We start from the raw sequence: 20901 nt of genomic DNA, 5'->3' as shown, positions 1-20901 counted from the left end.
CTGTGTAGTGCATTCAAGGCGAGCCTCAAACTCATCCCGTAGCTTCTATGGCAGAGGGAAAGACAGTCACAGAATAAGGAACAGTTGCTGAAGAGAGATGCGGAGCCCCTGCAGACATCAAAAGAAGAATGCAGAGAATTAAGAGGAGCCTGTTTTGGAGCTAGCTTAACGTGAGACATGCCTTCCATGATCATCACCTGACATGCCTAGTCCTCCTGCTACTGAGAGCATCTGCTCTACCTTCCGTGCCCCCTCTCCAGCCCAGACTCCATGTGGAGCAGTGGGTGCTACTGTCTGCATGCCACTGCGACCTTCCAGAATCTGGGGCAATGCCCAGAGCACACAGCAAACTCACCATACTCCCCATCCTTCTGAGACCCACAGATGCTGTTCTTGCCATCCACTCACGACCAGGTGTCCGTGTGGTCCCTGCACCCTGGGTGTCAGGTGTCCTTCCTGGGAGCCTCCTGTTCCTGGGTCGGACAGTGAGCCTGTTCCCTGTGTTCAAAGTCTCATTTTTTTACTTAGCCCCAAAGCCCCATGAATGAGGACAAAAGTGTTGGTGGCGCGTGTAATCGTACCTCCCTAAGGAGTGTCTGTCTTTCAGTCTTGAAATCACAGTTCTTTCTTAGTCTCACAACATAAGGAAGAACGGATCTCTAGTTTTGAACAAGCAACAAAGTATTTGTGCAATGATTTGTTTTATACCATCTCATCAGGTATTAAAAGGGCAAGAGCGTCTATAGACCAAATAAATGGAAACCAGTTGAGATTTCTTGGGAGGAAAGGGGCAATTCTTTGCACCTTAAAGATACATCTGCCTAATAAAATATAGCCAAATTACCATGTTTTTAAGTTCTTTATGCATGGCACTTTATTTTCATTTTTAGAGATTTTTAATATTTTGTTATGTTTTATGCTTATGTCACATTTGCATATTTCAAAGCTACCTGGGGAAGCGTATTAAATATCTATCCCCTATCCCTGTCTTCTCCACCCTGTTTCCCTCATGACCTTCTAATGTGTAGTTTGTGCTTTGCCCTTTAAGCATATGTAAAAATGCAACCATATACATATGGACTTTTATGTTCCTTCCTCATTCTACAATGGTAGTATACTAAACATAGTTTGTTGGTTGTTGTTGTTGCTGTTGTTTTCTGTCACCTTTCTCTCCTTGACCCTGGAAGTCACAACAGATACACGAGGGTATGTTCTGAGTAGATTCCTAAAGCTAAGATAGCCAGAGTCAGAGAACAAAGGCCCATAGTGTCCTGGAGAGCTGGGGCACAGCCTCCTCACTGTTCGGGGCGGATATTCCTGCGGATTTACTGCCGTGCCACGCAGATTTCAGATGAGATGTATCATCCGTAGCAAGAGATGTGTTAATTAAGAAAGGTTAGATATTTGTTCAAAATAACCGGAGCTGGTGTGCTTTTGCTAGCTGGGCTTTCTTACCTTATCAAACAACCTAAGAGAGGCAAGATGTGTGTATTTAGCTCACTGGGGGCAGCAGAGGCACAGTAGAATAGAATTGCTCGACCCAGGGCAGCCAGGAAGCACAGGGGAGCAGTTACAGGAAGGGGCTGGAACAGAGTTCAGCCCTCAGTAGCCTGCTTCCTCCAAGCAGTCCCCACTTTCCACAGCTCCATCACTTCCCAATTGTCTGGTCAGCCTTTGAATCCATCCACAGATTAAGCCATTCACCAGGTAAGACCCCTCATGCTCCGATCCTCTCTGGAAATGCCCTCACAGACACACCCAGAGGTGTGCTCTCTGCTCCCCTGGGGTGCTTCTCTACCCAAGTTGACAAGCAAGACCGACTATCTCAGGACTTGAACCTCCCAGATGCTAATAGAGAGATTTGCCACACACACACACATACACCTGAAGTAACCTTGGGGTTCTTTCCTGTGTTTGCTTTGGGACAGGTTGATTGACTTATGTGTGGTTTGGGAGCCTGGAGTTTGCTTGCCCTCTGCAGACGGGAACAGAGCCTCCGCTGGTGTGGCGAGAAGCAGTCCTAATGAGGCAGAGAAGGTACGCATGGGGCTGGGACTGAGCAAGAGTCTGAGGGTGGAGTGGGAGAGGACATTGTGGCCCCTTCTCCCAGGCTCTCTACCTGGCTCCAAGAGTTTTCAAGGACTTGGTTCCTTCTTTTTCCCCAAGACATGGAAGCCAGGAGTCAGCTGCAGAGCCACAGCCCTGAGGAGGCCTGCCCTCCAAGGAGGCTGTGATGTCCCAGGAGGGACGGTCAGCTGGCATTAGTTTCTGTCATTGTCTCTCCTGTCCACCTTAATTGAAAAATTGGAGAGCAGCTTTGTTAAGGATCGGCACCCCTTTACCTGGGCCTCCACACCCTGGGAACTTCCTGAGCGACAGCCTGGGCATATGGGGGCCAGCCAGAGAGCCCCTCCTGTGGGTAGGGCTCAGGGCCTTGGCAGATGGATGCCTGTCCAGGGTGCAAAGAGCAAGGAGGTTCATGGCACTGAGGCCACACCCTGTGTCCAGGGTCTGCATTGTTTCTTTCTGAAGTAGCGTCTCTACTGTACAGGCAGCACCTGTCTTCCTCAGAAAGGGTGGAGGCCAACACACAACAGTTGAGGTCATTGCTTTTATCTGAGCAGCTGGTGGAAGATGACAAGCCAGGAGGCTGTGGGGGACAGTGGCCCAGACACCTGGCAGAGGAAGGTCTTTTTCTTTTTGACTTTGTTCATCTCCGCCTCACGGCAGTATCTCTCTTGCTCTAGCCTTCTCAGAGTCGCAGAGTCTCTGGCTGAGGAGGCAAAGGAAGAGATGAGAAAGACAGTACGAGGGTGGCACGGTGTGGGGGATCCGAGTAGCCTCCATGTGGGCCCCCTTTGGACTGTCAGCTTAGGGGACCCCTGGAGAGATTCGGCTGACTTTGGGCGATTTTTCATCCCACCATTGTGGGATGCAGGTCCCTGATCAGAGCATGCTCAGTCCAGCTGTGTTTCGGATGCATCCATCTAGTCAGCAGTCCTTGGAACTGGCTCAGAGTTTTCCTTCTTTCATCACATTCGTTAACTGTGCCATAGAGGGCTGGGTTTCTTGCCGTGACGTCACACTGCGCAGCCAGACCTAGTGAAGGGGAAATACCTTTCAAAGACTGACAGAGAAGGACATAAGGGAATGCAGAGACTACATGCAAACAGACACGTGACACCGTGAGAATAGGACCTTCCTGGGTTCTTGGCCAGTGACACTGGTCATCCTTATCTATTTGAGTGTTTATGCATGTGGGGCCCTGTGCTCTGCACACACATGTTCTTTCGACGCAGCCCCTTGAGACAGGACCCCTTAGTACCCACCTTTTGCTGATGACAGAATCCAAGTTAAGGACATGCCAGCACCTCGCCTGAGACGGTGCCATGCCTGACTCTGGGTTCTGTGTGCCTCACTTCAGGTTTGGGGCTAAGGGTGTTTCCAGCTTGGTTTGCCCAGGTTTCATGGGAACTGCATGGTGATTCTAAACAAGTGTCCTCCGGGTCCCAGATGTGATGCGGACTTGGTGGCTCCAGCTGGGAAGCCTTCTCAGAACAGAGTCCTGCCCTTCAGGCCTCCTCAGTCTCTTCTCCCTTTGTTCTCAGCCCGCTGCCATCTGGAGCTGCCCCAGTCATCTGCTCCTGAGCCTCACCCTTTCCCCTGTCCGCCCACCCCAGCAGGAGGAACCTTCCTGAGCCCAGGGCCTCAACTCATTGTCAGCTGGGGTCCCTCGGAGCAGACACCTGTCCGCTGACACGCACAGGAAAACAACCCAGCTTCCTGGGGCCTTCAATTGCACAAATGGATCCATTTGGTTAATTGCACTCCTACCCCTAAGCCCCTCTGCCTGTCAGCTAGAGACAGCCTCCTCACCACAGGCCCCACAGACACAGTGTGTGCTCTCAGGACGCAGCTGTGGATGCACGGGACCAGGGCTGTGCACTTGACTGGGGGCTGTTTGACTTCCCAAAATTGATTCCAGGCTATCTGTCTACACTGAGCCACCTTTGCCCATGGGTGCTGAGACAGGCAGGGGTAGGTGTGGAGTGTGGGCAGCTACAGAGACAGCTTGCGCCTAGAAGCTCCTGCTGTCCACCTCCTTTCAGCTTTTTACAATTCTCTGTCTGTCTCTGTATCTTTGTGTCTCTGTGACTGTGTCTTTGTGTGTCCGTCTCTGTCTCTCTCTGTCTCTCTCTGTGTCTCTCTGTCTCTGTGTCTCTGTCTCTCTCTGTCTCTCTGCCTCTCTCTCTCTGTCTCTGTCTCTCTGTCTCTGTCTCTCTCTCTGCCTCTGCCTCTCTCTCTCTGTCTCTGTCTCTCTCTCTCTGTCTCTCGGTCTCTGTCTCTCTCTCTGTCTCTCTCTCTCTGCCTCTCTCTCTCTCTCTGTCTCTCCTGCTCTGTCTCTCTGTCTCTCTCTTTCTCTCTCTCTCTCTCTGGTTTCATGCTGTAGTCCAGGCTGGCTTTGACCTCACAGCCTCTCCCTCCCAAGTGCTGAGATAACAGCCTCACCTCGCTCTCTTGCCCTTGGCCCTTTCTGCTAACCCAAGCCCATCTCTCTGACAGAGGCTGCTGAGTTCTGGCTTTTCCTAAGACGGCCAGAGATTGTGCAAAGCTCACTTTCTCCGCCAGTGGGGCTCCCAGTGTCTGGCGGCACACACAGCCACCAGCACCTCTCACAACCAGACTCCTGGGCCAAATGTCGCTACTTAAAACGTGGGGGGAAAATCTCCCTCTATCTGTTGTCTCCCCCTTTTTGCAGCCCCCCTCCCCACCTCCTGTTTTCACGCTCTTCCTGTCTGTGGGAGCTGCCTGCTGGGGTGCCAGTTGGATGGAGACTGCTGTCTGCCTGGGATGTAAATGCAGAAGGCAGAGGGAGGAAATCCGAGAAGGGGGAGGCTGGGCAGTTGATGTTCTCTCCTGCTGGCTTCATCCTTTCCTTCTGTGCCCCACTTGTCACAGCAGACAGGAATTTTAAAAATGCCATGTGGCACTTGGAATATCAGCAGCAAACCCATCACTGGTTCCAAAAGGAAGTCCCATCAGAACTGACTTCTGCTTTCTCGATGGCCAAAGGGCTGGGTCCTGGAGGAAGGAGGTGGGCGAAGAGGAATGTGGGCTGCATTGGAGGGGGGGGTGTCAGAGCAGGCAAGATGAAAGCAAAGGTGCCGAGGCTGGTCTGGGATCCTTCAGGGGCCCCCTGTTCTCTTTTGGGTAGAGGTAGAGAACATCTGTGCAGATAACCCTGTGGTGGTCCTGAGAGTGAATGGTGGCTCTTTGGGCATCAGGCCAGCGTGGAGTGGTCTGCACAGGCACTGACTCATTTACAAATATATGAATATGTGAAAGCTTAGATGGGCCAAAACCAGGCAGCAAAGTCGGTGTTTCGGTTGCGATTCAGAGGGAAGGATAAAAGTCTGGCAGTTCTTGAAAGGCACGCATGTTAGAGTTAGAGGCTTGGGTTAGAAGCTCATGGCTTGACCTGACAGTTGTCATAGCAACCTTGCAATAAATGAACATTTATATGCCCCATTCCTACAGACAGAAAGGGAGCCCATGGCTGAGAGAGAGGGAGGGAGGGAGGGAGGGAGGGAGGGAGAGAGGGAGAGAGAGAGAGAGAGAGAGAGAGAGAGAGAGAGAGAGAGAGAGAGAGAGAAAAGCGCCTGCAGTGGCAGTGGCTGGGGTGGGTCTGCAACTCTAAGAGGCCCTTGTCATGCCAGGGAGATCACACATCGCTTTTTAAAGTTAAATCTCCGTGTCAGGCTCTGGCATATTGCCCCTGCCCCTGCCCTGCACGGGGTCCTAGCTAATTATTAAGCTCGCCTCTGTTCAGTTCTGCACTGACACTACCCTCTGTCATGGGCTGGAGACAAAGAAGACATCACTCTCTTGCTCACAAAAAGCTCATAATCTGCCCCCACCCCAAGTTCTCCTATAATACACACTCTCTCTCTCTCTCTCTCTCTCTCTCTCTCTCTCTCTCTCTCTCTTCTCTCTCCTCCCTCCCTGCCTCTCTTCCTCCTCTCTGCTAGAATCAACCTGTTTCTAACTGGCTTTAGAACAGTGTCTGGCCATAGTAAGCTTGGATTCCCCACGTGGGGTATGTATGTCATAAATAGAGGTATCCTCAGGTGGACCATGATCTGGACGTCAAATGGACACCCGCTGAGCGAGCCTGGGAACCTATCGTGCAGTGCTGGGGTCTGGAACACAGGATAGGGACTTGGACTTCTGGCTTCCTTTTTGGAAGGAAAACGCTTGGCTGTCCTAGAGTCACCTTCCCTTCATCTCAAAAATCTAGTGCTCTCTTAACCTTTTATCTTCAGTTTTATACGTTTCTCTTTAACGATCACTTCTTTGGTGCCATTAATATAAACAGTTGGTTTAATTCCTTTCAATTTTGAAACTTGCTTTGTAGTGTAAATATACATGTATATTGTTTGTTTCTTTTTATCAAACTGGGTTTCTCTGTGTAGCCCTGGTTGTCCTGGACTCACTTTCTAGAACAGGCTGGCCTCAAACTAGCAGGGATTCACCTGCCTCTGCCTCCCGAGTGCTGGGATCAAAAGCGTGTGCCACCACCACCTGGTGATTTGTAAATTTTATCTTTCATTTTCCTTTATGAAATATGACAGTTTTTCCCCTAAAAAGCTCTCTAAGTTCCACTTTTCTTGTTAATGTTTTTGACAACCGCTTTACTGAGATGTAATTCACATACTGTAAGTGTACCCACTTAATGTGTACCACTCACGAGTGGTTTGTGTATATAGTGTTTTGCTAAGGTCTAGTGCTGGACAGCTTCCAAGTACTGAATTATTGTAACTGTAGCACCATTCCCCATACCCCCCCCCTCCCCAAAGCGACACCATTAGCAATCAGACTCTATCCCCAGCCCTAGGCAGCCACAAGCCTACTCTCTGTGTCCTTGAATCTGCTGTTCCGGAGATTTCATATACATGCAGTAGGGTGGTCTTTATGTCTGGTTTCTTTCCTTGGCGAGACATTATCGAGATTCATCCAAACTGCAGTGCATTAACACTGCGTCCCAGCGAGCGGCTGAGGATCAGTCTTTTGCACGGGTAGACCCTGTTTTGTTTGCATCGTCACTTGGTGAGTCTCAGCACTTCTCTCTGAGGAGCCCCAGGTCCTATAATATTAATTCCAAGGATCCCTTTCTGGCATTCTCCCTCCCGACTCCCCCATCTCTCCCATCTGGGTCCCTCCTTCTTACTTGATCTAAGTCTTGAGCCTACTCACCCTTGAGGTCTGCCACACAGGATTATGATCACTGTCTCCCCAGCCTTCTGAGCCACTCCCCTTTAATGATGGCATGCTGGGGAAACGGTTGGAACCCTGCCTGATATCCTGATGCCCCCTTCCCTCCTCATGAAGAAAGATCAGTAGTGTGTCCAGTGCTGTGAAAGCTTTCTGTTTGATGGTAGAGATGCAGGCTCCTGCCCTGTTGAGCTTGTAGCATTCGAGATCCCCTCTTCTCCCTCAGATGACTTCCTGCATGAGCCTGGCAGGCAGCCTTTGCAATGCTAACCTCTCAGGTTGTTCTTCAAGCTTTCTTTGAAAGCAGAGGCCAAGAGTGCCCCCTCCCCCTGCCGCTTCTCTACCCAACCCAGTCTTCTTTCAGAGATCTCTCTGCCTTTCTCCTCACTTGCCCTGAGACGGTTTCCTGCATCCCTGGTTTGTGGTTTGAATGAAATGGCACACCAGGGACTTGGTCTCCAATGGGTGATACTGGTCTATGAGGGTGTGGAACTTTCGAGACCCAGGGTCTAGCTGGCTAACACAGAGCACTATGGTGAACCCTGACTGCCAACGCCATATATGTTTTCTAGTTCCATCCTTCAAAGGACAAGAGAGGAAGCACACACACACACACACACACACACACATACACACACACACACACACAGAACTCTAGACAGCTGACTGGATCATAGCGTCTATGAGACCTGGTGACTGTTGATTGGGTTGTGGGGCTAAGGAATGAGGCCGCCTGTATCCACTGGGCTTCCTTACAGTGCCAGACTGGGATGTGCTGGGCTCCAGCTGGCCTTGAGTCAGACCGACAGACAGCGTTAGGAAGCATTCCACTTCCTATGTGGACAGCGATAGACATGCAAAGATGTCCATTCTGCTGCTGGGGGTGCAAATGGAGAAAAATCAGCCTAAAGAGCCACGGTGATCAGAGAGTTCAAAGATACGTGCAGACCTGGAAGGTGTAGTCGCAGTACAGGGCACAAGTTCTATGTCCCTACAGTGAGGTCCAGGCCATCTCCACTCCAGGGTAGCTGCTGCCTTCTGCAGTGCTCTGGTTCTGCTGGTGGCCTATGAGTAACGCAGTGCCCTGGGGTGCTTTCCCACCCCAGGAGGTGTGGTGTGACACTAAATGTTCCCTTGGTTTACGCAATGGCCACCTAAAGGAAAAGGTCATTTCTCACTTCCTTCCTTCCTTCCCTTCCTCCTCAACGTAACAGGGGTGTGGTTCACCTGATGGTTTCAGGTTTCAGTGTGTATAGATTTGTTCTGGTCACTGTTCAGGAAATGCTGTTTTTCAGCCAAATTGGTGATGGTGACCCAGGTATTCTCCTCTGCCCCTCCCCCAGAGAGAATGAAGATTGCCTGGCACCTTCCCCTATTCCAGAAACCTTGGTGGCCTTAGCCAAGGCTTGCAGAGGAGGCGACCCTGCTGATGATATATTTAGTGGAAAGGAGCCCCTTCACCCCTCCTCATCTCCCCCTGACAACGGGACAGAGCCAAGCACAAGGGACACACCATGAGGCCCACCACCACAACAGAGGGAGACCACTCCTTCCAGTCCCAAGAAAGCAGTCAGGGAGCCAGCCTTGTACCAGGTTTCCTTGACTGTGTGAAAATCCCAGGTGACTGTTGGCCCACATACAGGACAGGAAGCTGGTAGTGTCTGTCCTCACTGGGCATGGAGAAGGCTCAAGAAGCAACTCCAAGCTGTCCCTGGTGCGGTGCTGTTGCAGTTCCAGAGTCTCCCGGTAGGGGGTGATCGTGAGGGCCGACTGGCTTTCACAGAAGATGCACAGAGATGTGAGGACAGTTCATCTGTGACAAGAGGGAGATTGAGTGACACAGTGCCAGATGCTGTCACAGCAGGGAAGCCAGGAGCTCCTCCACGCTGCTTCCTTGTTTAATATGATCATCTTCCAAAATCCCCTCTGCCTTTCCCCTCCTTGTCGTTGTTTTGTCTCCTTGGCTGGTGGTGGTGGCCACCTATAGCTGCCATTTTGAGTTGCTGAAAATCCACACATTGACCTTAGACACCCATGAGCTGGACAGAGTTTCTGTACTTGGGTGGTTGTCTGTCCCTCCTTTTTTTGGTATGAGAGAGACAGGGGTGGGAGTGGGTACCACTGGGCTCACAGAGTGTGGCCTCGGGTGTCCCGAACTGAGCCTTCTTCTTTGGGACACTTTCAGAACCTAGAGCTGATGTCCTAGGATGGGTGACAGGAGACTGGACGGGGCACTTGAACCTCTGGATTCTGAGAGCCTGTGAGGATGGCACCGAGGGTGGTCCTGCCTGAGGAAAGCTGAGGAAGTGGGGCGGGGGTGGGGGACATTCTGGAAAATAGATACATCAGTCGGCTGAGCAGGAACAGGTTGCGTTTCTGAGGATGCCATGCAGTAATTGCTGCTGCCTCCTGCTCCAGCACAGCCACTAACAGCAGATTCATCTGGCGCTTTATTAATTGAGGATTTATTAGGCAGATTTATTGATGGGCCAAATACCTCCCGGTAACAGGAAGCGTGTGCTATGATGGCCGCTCACGGAGATTTAGAGTGCCGACTCACTGCAGAGGGAGACGGGATGCAGGCTCGTCCCAGCTCAGGGTCAGATGCAGGACGCTGACATGGGAACCGCTCTTCCCTTCCCAGAGGGCAGGAAGCAGTGACCCCGAGAACGAGCATGGGGGTACACTGGGGAGCAGAGGAAATTGTAGTGACGTGGAGGGGTAGGTGAGGGGATGGGGGAGAAGATTGTGGGTAAGAATGTGATCTTGGTGATTGCCTGAGCCACTGGGATTCGTTTTTACATATAAACCAGTGGTTCTTAACTTACCTAATGCTGTGACCCTTTAAAATAGTTCCTCATGCTGGATGTGGTGGTACACGCCTTTAGTCCCAGCACTCGGGAGGCAGAGGCAGGTGGATCTCTGTGAGTTCTAGGCCAGCCTGGTCTACAAAGCAAATCCAGGGCAACCAAGGCTACATAGAAAAACCCTGTCTTGAAAAACCAAACAAACAAAAAAAGAGGGGGAAAAAAAAAACCCCATTCCTAATGTTGTGGTGACTGTCCCCAACCATCAAATTATTTTCATTGCTACTTCATAGCTGTAATTTTTCTACTGTTATGAATCATAATGTTAATATCTGATATGCAGGTTATCTGACATGCCCTTGCTGTGAAAAGGTCACTCAACGCCAGGGTTTCAGCCGACAGGTTGAGAATCGCTGCTATAAACCACTTGGAAATGCTGTGGGTTCATGTTAGGAAGAGTAGATGATTTGCATCCTCTGTTTCAGCAGGGGTGGCTTGCCTATCCATGTAGGACTCCCCAGCCACGGGGATGAGTCTGAGCCCCGGCAGACCTCCCACTCCACGCTCTGGTGTGCCCCTGACCCTCCAAGCCAGCTCCTTTCCCCATTCCTAAGCGGGTTGTTTCCGGGCAGCTATGATCAGCCTTGCTGCCTGTCTTTTTAATGAGAGTGGCTGGGGTTTGCGTTGGCATTGGGGGCTTTGATTATCTCTCTGCTCCCCCACAATTTCCTGTGGCAGTGATGTGTGAATGTGTTCCTTAGTTGGTTCTTGTAGTCACATGATTAGCTTATTCCGAGAGCTAATTGCTGGCATGTGGCCTCAGCTCTCCTCTGTTGGTGTATTCCTAGGCATTAATTCATGCACACAGCCTGGGAGAGCCTACAAGACATTTCAAACGGAACATACCCTGTGCCAAGCCCAGTCTCCCTACACCCTGACCATGAGCCCGCTTGCTCCTCCTTCTCTGTTCCCAGCGCCAGCTCACAGCAGCAGCTGGTCCACTTTCCAACCTGGGACTCTCCATGTCACCTGCTCTCCATCATCAGTCAGCTGTGAGAGCCTGCCACTTGTGGCCCAGGGATCCCCCAAATCTCAGGAAGGCCTTGGAGATGGGACAGGCATCCTCCAATGTGGCACTGGCCCTCCCACCCTTCCCAGGTCACCTGTGGATCCGGAGCTAGCAGAGGTGGTAGCTCAGGGAGAGGAGGCTTCTAAGCAGCATCCCTCCTGGGTTGCACCCAGAGCAGGGGGATGTGTTAGGGCAAGGCAGCTGCTAGGTCCCACCCAGCCATCTGCCAGGGAGGTCACAGGTCACCCTGCACTAGATTTGCCTGAGAAAATAGACAGATCTTGCCTAACTCCGAGCCTGTGAACTCACCGGGAGATAATCACTGGCGTGTGGCCTTGGCAGCTGCAGAAGCGTGGTGAGCGGTGAGCTTGTCTTGTGGTGTACCGCGGACACACCTTGTTTTCTTCTGCTCTTCACAATAACCATGGAAGCTGGAGATGCAAGTTTATTTCCACTTGCAAAGGGGGTGGGGGTAGGGATAGTGTCAGGACTGGGACTTTCCATTAACATGGAGAAGTTCACACGGAGCCCGAAGGAGGAAGCTGAGATTAGTGAACTATGGCCCTTGAAAATTCCCTGCTTGTTCCAGTGGAAATTTTATTGGAGCAGAGGCTCACTGTTCATTCCATGTCAGTAGCTGCTCTCCTGCTCTCATGGTAAAGGCAGTAGTGTGGCAGCGACTGTTTATCTCACAGAGCATAGTGACTTTACTCTCTGGGCCCTTTCAGAGACATGTACACCCTTAGTGTGACACTGCTAAGCCCTTCCAGACACCGAGGACCATCAAGTGTGGAGGTCATAAGTGGTGTGGATGTCTCTGGGCCAGGAACAGGTGCTACCCTCAAAATTTGGATTTGTATTCACAGATTAACAGGGCAATGCAGAAGGGAGCTCTAACATGCGCAGATGGGGACAGGATGGAAGAATCTCACTATTACAACATGGGGAGTGGCTTGGATGAGGTGGGGGGCAGCTAGGCGCTCACTGCAGCGGTCTAGGCAAATGTGAAAGGTGAGGTGAGTGTCAGTGTGGGGAAAGGAGAGAGAGAGGAGACACTGGGAGATAGACCATCCTAGGCCTTGATGCTTAGCCAGATGTCAGCCAGTGATTCGAGGTAGGATTTGGGGGGGGGGGATTCCCCCAGATGTCAAGTTTAAGTCATCTAGGTGGGTACATCCAACAAAAATGAGTTTAGAGACAGATGACGAGGCCCTCACAGAGACAGTGAGTCTATCAGGCAGAAGAGAGGCCAGTAGTGTGGTCAGTGCTGCTGCAGACAGAGGCCTCAGCACGGTCTCTTAGAAGCCAAGAAAGAGAGTTAGGATGGATGAGCAGTTACCATTTTGAGATGGCCTCAACAGGTTGGCCAGTGTATAGACTGAGGACTGGAGATTTGGTTCTCGGAGGCCAGCGGGGGGGGGGGGGGGGGGGGGGGGGAGCAGGGGTTCCAGGGTGTGGCTATGTGAGGAATACAAATAAATGAGCGAAAGCAGAAATATGAGGTGGTAGGACAGCTCCGTGAGAAGAGACAACAGCATCTATAGGGGGGTGATGGGATGCAAAATGACCTTCTGATGATGTGAGGCAGGGAATCACGTGAGAAGAGAGCTGTAGTTGGTGGTCACGTGAGGGCTGTGGGGAACATGGTGTTTCAGCCTGCACTCTGTCTGCTGTGAAAGACAGAAGACCCAGCTCACCTCGCTGAAAAACTGGAGGGATTATTGGCGCAAATGTCTGTATAATATAGAAGCCTATGACTTGGCTGGTTGTTGATTCAGAGGCATGAGGCCCTAGCCTCCCCTTGCTCTCTCTCTCTCAGCTGTTGGTGTCTTAAATCCACTAAGACGCCGTCACCTGCACCCTGACACCCTTATGAACCCCTCCGAGGTCTCTCTCAAGAGAAAGGGATCTGGCCTTTCCCAGCTGCCTCAGTGGAAGGTCCAAAGGACCAGCGGGTGTTGGCTCCTAAATAGCTGTAGCTGGTTCCAGCAGTGTTGGTTGTGGTAAGTTTTGAACCCCACCCTGGAACTGGGGTGGAGTGAAATCATTCTTAGAAAGGATGAGGGAAGAATTCTCCCAAGAAGAGTGCAGCGTTGTGCATGAGAGTGGAGCCTGGGTGCTGAGTGAGCACCCTGTAAGTGCCTACTGGGCCCCGTGTGCTTGACAGACATCCAGCTGGTTGAATGAGACGCTGCCTCCAGCCACAGTGAACTTGGGGTACAACTGAGGAGATAGGTAGCTTGATGGCACCAAGGAAAGAACTGGCACTCATTACTGTGAGAATATCCCAGAATGCTTTGAGAACATATAAGATCAGGACTTCCTCCAGATGTGGTGGGAAGGAATGGCATGGGACAACCAAGGAAGGCTTCCTGGTGGAAGTGTTGCTCAGAGACCTAAGTCTGGGTGATGAGAGTCAGGTGAGAAGGAAAGCTAGTTCAGGCAAACTTGGAAGACAAATTTGCATAAGGAGAGTACGGAACCAACAGTGAATGAGGGTTAGCAGGAAACCTACTGATTCTGAACTGTCCCAGCGAGGGAGCCAGCCTCCATCACCTGCGTGTGGCAGGTCCCAGGGCAGACCAGGGGTGGGCAGGCTTCCTCATGAAAAAAGGAAGGCTCTCAGCATGTGGAAAAATCTGGAGGGCGTCCTGGCAGCAGGGTGTCTTAGGTGACAGAGGAACACATATAGTTTGACCCTGAGATGAAAGCAGAGGTTTGGAGGGCGTCCTGGCAGCAGGGTGTCTTAGGTGACAGAGGAACACATATAGTTTGACCCTGAGATGAAAGCAGAGGTTTGAAGAGGAAAACCAAGGCCTCCCAGTGTTAATCAATTTCTCTGTCCTTGTGACAAATACCGAGAAAGCTGACTTTAGAGGAAGGAAAATGTGTTTGGACTCATGGTTTCTAAGGATTAGGTCCATGGTCACTTGGCTCCAACCAAGGGGTTTCTGGGCCCGAGGAGCAGACCAGTATGGGGGATGGGGTGGAGCAAAATGCTGGCCTCATAACAACCTAGGTGTTGAGGACATGATCCAGTCATTAAGTGCCCATCCCAGTGGCATTCTGCCTGGGGAGTAATGTTCCATCCCCCTCACGTGTCACAGTTAATGGATGCAATTGCCTACGGGAGGGCACCCCACACTTCTGTGCCTGTTCAATAAAGTTGCTATAGGGTGTGAGTGGATTTTCAACCTTGAAATTAAGTCCCCCGGTCATTTCCTTTTGGTCCTTTCCAATTCACTTTCTGTTATCCCTGTGGAAATGTGGGGTCCATGAGAGTGGAGAAACCTTGTTTCCACCCATACGTGAGTTCCCTAGCTCAGCGTCTGCACAGCGGGGCTGCAGCACGGATCAATGTTTGCTGCCTGAAAGTCTGTGGCAGTTACTCGCTCAAGGGACCGGCACCAGCCACCAGCTGAGCCATATTTCCGGGCTGCCTGTCTTTTCTCTGTCAGTTCAGACATATTGTGACCACTGTCACAGCCGCGCCTGAGACAGGGCTGTGGGGAGATCCTGAAGGTGACAGCTTGTTGGAGGGAGCTGTGGGCACCTATTCCATCTGCCAGGGACAGCTTGTAGAATCAACACCAGGAGCCTTCAATCTTCAGGGGGTGGGGGGGAATGCAAGGGATGCAACTAGAACCCAGAGAAACAAAAGGGAGAAATAACAAAGCCAGCCGTGGCAACGAGTGCACAATTCTTGTAATTACTCACCGGCTGTGGATAGTCACACGGGCTTCCACAGTGTGTGTGCCCTTCATTCATGGGAGGGGAAATCCTGATCCGTGGCAGCAGTGAGCGAGTGCGGCGCTTTTTCTGTGTGCTCCAGGCATGCTGCCCGGTTCCTGGAGGAAGTGTTTCTGGGGTAGGGACTGGGATTATCTCTATGTTTCAGAAGAGAAGTCCAAAGCTCTGAGGCCTGGGGCCTCCACCTTGTAAGCAGGGATGACATTAAAGCAGGCAGTCTGAGTGCACCGCTCGTGCCCTTGAACTGGGCTAAGAGCAGCCATGCCAGCATCTTCCCTGGCAGGATATCACTACGTGGCCAAGTTCTCATGTGCCCATCTAAGACATTTTGAATCTGATTCTCTCGGGAGGCCCACAGCTGTTGAGGCGGGCTGCTCAAGGGGGTGGACTGTTCCTAAACAAGGTATCAGAAGTTCTTTGGTGTTCATGTTCACAAGTTGGGAAAAAAAGAATCTAAAATTTAATTTGCTCCCTCCCTGGAAGTTTAAGAGTTCAGACAGTTGCCATCTGCTCAGCTGAGTTTATTTTTCATGGATAGTGTGTGGGCCATGTCTGTGGGGGGAGGGGAGGGATCTTGATTACTTATATAGGTGGGAAGACCTGCCCACTGTGGGCGGCACCTTCCCTAGGCAGGGGATCTTGAATTGCTCTTGACTATGGACGCGAAGACCTTGGCAGGCCTCTCTACCCTCACTGTGCACTGGGTCTTCTATGCTCAGTGCCAGAGCTCCAAGCCTCTCCTCCCTTCGACTCAGAGGAAAATTCCCTCACAATCTTTGGGAAGAGTTACACACCATGTGCCTGCCTTCTGCACGGAGGGCTGCTGTGCCTACACCTGCCTTCCTCTGCCCCCTTTTTTATGTCTGTGGGAATGTTACAGAGACCAAGATTATACCTTTCTCTTATTGATGTGAAACTTATCTAAAAACTTGAAGTACACAATATGTTCACAACGTGTGTATTAGTTACCACTAGTGTCTAGTTTTAAGCTATCTTCATCTTCTCGGAGGAGACCCATTCCACTAGCACTCACTCCCTGTGGCCTCCCCTAGGGTCTGGCTGACACTAATGGTGTTCTGTCCCTGTGAAATTACTGATTCTGTGTGTTTACATGAAATCTATACATGGGATCATTTGTATGTGACGATGTGGGCTCTTTCACCGACCATATTTGAGAATTGTTCCACAGTGTAACTTATGTCAGAATTCCATTCTTTTCTGTGGCTGCACAGTCCTGGGTATATGTAAACCAAAACTCACCCATCTACTTCTCTATCCACTGTGGATGGTTTGCGCTGTTTCCACTGTTCAGCCATTGTAAGTGATGCTCCGATGAACAGGCGTGTGCGTGTACTTGTCTGAGAACCTGTGTTAAATCCTTGGGGCATATACCTAAGATTAAAACTGAAGAGTCATGGGCAGTTTTCTGTTTACGTTTTAGGAAAACTGTCAGGCTATATATACGGCCTTTTAAAACTGCATCTTCAGTTTGAGACTTTGCTGGGTAACAAAGACAGGGAAACTGGGAGAAAAGTCCTGGTCTAGGTGGCAGGGCACCTGGATTCCTTTCCTAGCTTTGCATGGACCCACTGGGTTATCCTGAGCAGGCCACGTGCCCTCTTCTGGCTATTGATTCTTCATCTGAAAAATAAGGGGATTGTTTACAATTAAATAGCTTATATAAAATTAAGTAATCTTCGAGTTTTCTTCTTTTAACATTTGGTTGGGGTGGGGAAGTGGGTTCCTGAGAACAAAGGAGGGATTTATCAGGCAGCAGAATGCTGTTATCTTGATGTCCTTTGTCTACTATGCTGTTAAACTGTGAATTTCAAACATCCCCTAACAGCTGGGCTTTTCCCTGCCAATGTGCTTCTGGTTAATGAATGGCCTCTGGCTTCCTGGTTCCACCAAGATTTCCAGAATGAATATCCCTCCCTTTTCCATCATTTCTGCCACTTGGCAGGTCCTGAGCCAAACACAGTGGTCAGGGAGCCCAAACTGAGCCCTGCACACCCTTCCCTGAATGGTTTCAGCTAGTCAGGCTAACCTTTGAAGATGGGTAGCCAAAGCGAAGCATCAGTGGCCTCTCTAGAGATCAGTGTAATGGCCACCTTGGAGACTTAATCCTTGTGACACCTTCTAGCCAAAGGGCCCGTCCTTGGAAGATTTTCTGCTCTTTTGTCATCTTCCAGTCCATTGGCTTCTGGCAGCATCTGACCTGGAGGGAAGGAGACTTTTCGACCTCAGTCACACTCCAACTTGAGCTTCTTGTGCCACCTGATGGTTTTCTAGAGAGGCAGACAGACAGACAGACAGACACACACACACACACACACACACACTCTCTCTCTCTCTGCTCCCCACCTTCACTCCAAGACTCAGGGATCTTCACAGAAGAGGAAGCAGAAAGATTGCAAGAGCCAGAAATGGTAGATAACATCGTGGAGACTGTTTTCTGCACACGACAGAGCAGTTGCAAACATGAACGCAGCGACACCTGTGACAGCGTGCACAAGACCTGTGCAAGCTCCAGCCAGCCAGAGTGCCAGCATGGAGTGGGGGCAAGTGAGCACAGAATCCACCACCAGCTCAGGGGCTGTTGGTGTGTAACAGTTGCTGGGAGACAGGGTCAGTTTCCTCTAATGCCGTGACCCTTAGCAGGGCCAGAGCAGCCCGACTCCCAGGAGTAACTGGGCAACACAAACTACACTGGATGGTATTTTTAAAAAGAAAAAGAAAACTCAAGCTTGTGTAGGTGATGAGGGGAAGGGATATGGGGGTGGGAGATGGGAGAAGGATGAATATGTTCAAAATACATTTTATGAAATTAATAGCATATTTTTAAAAACAATACTAAGTAGCTTGTTTCATTTATTCATTCGCTTGTTCATTTTCTTACCCATCCTTATGTCTGCCAGCCATGCATTCTGAGGGACTAATATGTCTTTGCTACTATGATAAGTTCCCGAGACTGGATAATAAACGAACGTTCCCACTAATGGAGCCTTCGCGGAATGACTACAGAGCAAAGGATGCCGCCATGGGGGATAGAAGCGGGTATACAGGAACACAGACGTAACACTTAGCAAATCCTAACCAAAGCGGCCAACATCACAGTCCGCTGTGCACGCATGTTGTTAATCTTTCCTAGGTCAGTGGTCAAGACATCGCGCACTGAGGTCCTTGAGGAGCAGCATGCCAAGGGAGAGTGGAGGAGATCAGATAGGCACGTGGTTTGGGGCTTCAAGCCACTAAAGGAGGTTAGCTTGAACTTGGGGACAGTGGTGACAGGTGACTAGGAATGCCGTGTGCTTTAGAAATAACAGTTCTGGTCACAGATGGAGAGTGAAGGGGTAGTGTGTGTGTGTGTGTGTGTGTGTGTGTGTGTGTGTGTGTGTGTGTGTGTGTCCATGAAGAAAAGCAGGTAGATGGAGGCCAAATACATGTGCACACACACATGCACACACCCACACAGTGTGGGGTGGCTAGTATTGGGCTCAGCTGCTGAAAGTGAGCCACAATCCTTCATTGGGACATGATGAGGTGGTGACAGGTGATGTTTCCTACTGCAGGACTCCAGAATGATGGCTTTGAGTCTGGGCAGCTCTTCCCTGGACTCTTTTCTACTGACTTAGGATGGTTGGGTGGGTGCAGTTGACTGTGGGCTTCCGGTTCCAGCCAAATAAGGCGGGAGTAGAGCTGTGGAGAGATAGGGATTCTGGAGATGACGCTTGCTGCCTTCCCCTTTGACTTGGCCGCGTAACACTGGCAGGCTGGAGTATTTAGGAACTTTGGGTGGCCGTAGAGTGCTAGCTTGAGTCACAGCTCATCCCTTCTCTTTGGACAGTCTTCCCCCTCCTCCGTGGGGTCAAAGAACATCAGTGAAGTCTTACTTCTGTTTCCTTACCCAAACACATTCTGCTCCAGGCACGCTTAGCAGATGGCCCAGGGAGCTTGGTACATCTCTTCCAGGCCTCTAGGCCAGTGTACGTTTTCATGATGGCTCTGTGTAGGTTTGCCTTTCTGCCATACCGTGTTTCAGTTACTGGTGGATTTGTCCTCTTGGGTCAATCAGCAGTGTCTAGGGATGTTTTTGTTTGGCAGCAGGACTGGCTGGGCTCTACTGACATTGGATAGGTAGAGACCAGAGATCCTTCCAACACTCTACAATATATAGGACAGTTACTATGCTGTGGATTATTTAATTCAAAGGTTAAAAATCTTGGTCTAGGTGGGTCCCTACTCTGTGGCCAAGAGGCCCCTTGAATCTTTTGAGACTCTGGGAGTGAATAGAGCCAAACATAAGTTCAAGAGAAACTAACTCGCTGTCTTTTTCTATCTCCAGCTGAGCACTGTCTGGGAAGCCCACGCAGAGCGGCACAAGGCATCGAGAGGCCGTGGGCTGGGCAGCAGGCAGCAGGGCTTGGTGCTGAGGATGGCCAGGCAGCAGGCACCACCCTGGGTCCACATAGCCCTCATCCTCTTCCTCCTCAGCCTTGGAGGGGCCATTGAGATTCCGATGGATCGTGAGTTCTGGGCCCACTCTTTCCATTTCCATCCTCAGATTAGAGGAATGGGTGTTGGGGAGAGAGGTCAGGGAGGTGAGAGGGAGAGAGGTCAGGACGGTGAGGGGAGAGAGGTCAGGGAGGTGAGGGGGAGAGAGGTCAGGGAGGTGAGGGGGAGAGAGGTCAGGGAGGTGAGGGGGGAGGTCAGGGAGGTGAGGGGGAGAGAGGTCAGGGAGGTGAGGGGGAGAGAGGTCAGGGAGGGTGAGGGGGGAGGTCAGGGAGGTGAGGGGGAGAGTAGAGGTCAGGGAGGGAGGGGGGAGAGGAGGTCAGGGAGGTGAGGGGGAGAGAGGTCAGGGAGGTGAGGGGGAGAGAGGTCCAGGGAGGTGAGGGAGAGGTCAGGGAGGTGAGGGGGGAAGAGAGGTCAGGACGGTGAGGGGGAGAGAGGTCAGGGAGGTGAGGGGGGGAGAGGTCAGGGAGGTGAGGGGGAGAGAGGTCAGGGAGGTGAGGGGGAGAGAGGTCAGGGAGGTGAGGAGGGGAGGTCAGGGAGGTGAGGGGGGGAGAGGGTCAGGGAGGTGAGGGGGAGAAAGGTCAGGCAGGTGGGGGGAGAGAAGGTAGCAGCTGGTTCCAGGCTTCAGAGCTGGGTTTTTCTCCAAAGACTTGATGTTGGCTCCCATCGGGAAGTTGAACACTAAGAAGCAAGCCTCTTCTTAGGTCTGGGGATAAACTGGTGTTTGTGTTACCTGGAACCTGCTGAGTGGAACCAAGAATGACCTAGTTTGGGATTCTGAGAGCCACCTGGAGTCTTTCTCTCTTCCTCGTACTTACCTTTGTGGCCATGGCCTTGGCCTTTACTTACCCTTCCTGTGAGCAGTTTCTAGGATCAGGACTGGTGGGCTGCCGGGCAGTGGTGGCGCACGCCTTTAATCCCAGCAGGAGGATCTCTGTGAGTTTTGGGGCAGCCTGGTCTACAAATCGAGTCTAGGACAGCCAAGGCTACACAGAGAAACCCTGTCTGAAAAAACCAAAACCAAAACCAAAAAAATCCCAGCACTTGGGAAGCAGAGGTAGGAGGCTAGCCTGGTCTATAGAGTGAGTTCCAGGACAGCCAAAGCTACACAGAAAAACCCTATCTTGGGGGGAAAAAAGTGTGCTGTCTTTACTAGTCTCCCTAACTTGATTCACCAGAGCTGATGCCCAGTTCTGGCTGGAGTCATAAGGAAGATGGTAGATAGCCTGGGAGAGGAGTGGGAAGTACTTTATCTTTGTAAAAGGCACAGCCAAGTGAGGCATTAAACCATATTATGTGACCATAGAAGAGCCAGGCACAGCTTCTTTCTGTCCCAGAATTCCCTCAGTACTATCGAGAGAGAGAGAGAGAGAGAGAGAGAGAGAGAGAGAGAGAGAGAGAGAGAGAGAGAGAGAGAGACTCACTTCCATTCCTGCGGGTGTTGCCCTGTCTGAACCTGGCATGCTGGGCTCACATCTGGATCTCTATCCA

General features: G+C 51.1%; 1 protein-coding gene across 17 annotated transcripts in view; it reads left to right on the top strand.

Moving 5' to 3' along the window:
* Nfasc (neurofascin) overlaps positions 1-20901 on the top strand; it is a 169966-nt gene that overhangs the window by 72639 nt on the left and 76426 nt on the right. For all 17 annotated transcript variants that reach the window (XM_051147401.1, XM_051147390.1, XM_051147403.1 and 14 more), the window contains exons 2-3: positions 1929-2037; positions 19244-19424. In XM_051147401.1, the coding sequence (XP_051003358.1) occupies positions 1929-2037; positions 19244-19424 (290 nt within the window). The remainder of the gene's footprint in view (positions 1-1928; positions 2038-19243; positions 19425-20901) is intronic.

Source organism: Acomys russatus, chromosome 6 (assembly GCF_903995435.1).
Source record: "Acomys russatus chromosome 6, mAcoRus1.1, whole genome shotgun sequence".
Lineage (NCBI taxonomy): Eukaryota > Metazoa > Chordata > Mammalia > Rodentia > Muridae > Acomys > Acomys russatus.
This window is presented reverse-complemented; position numbering and strand designations above follow the sequence as displayed.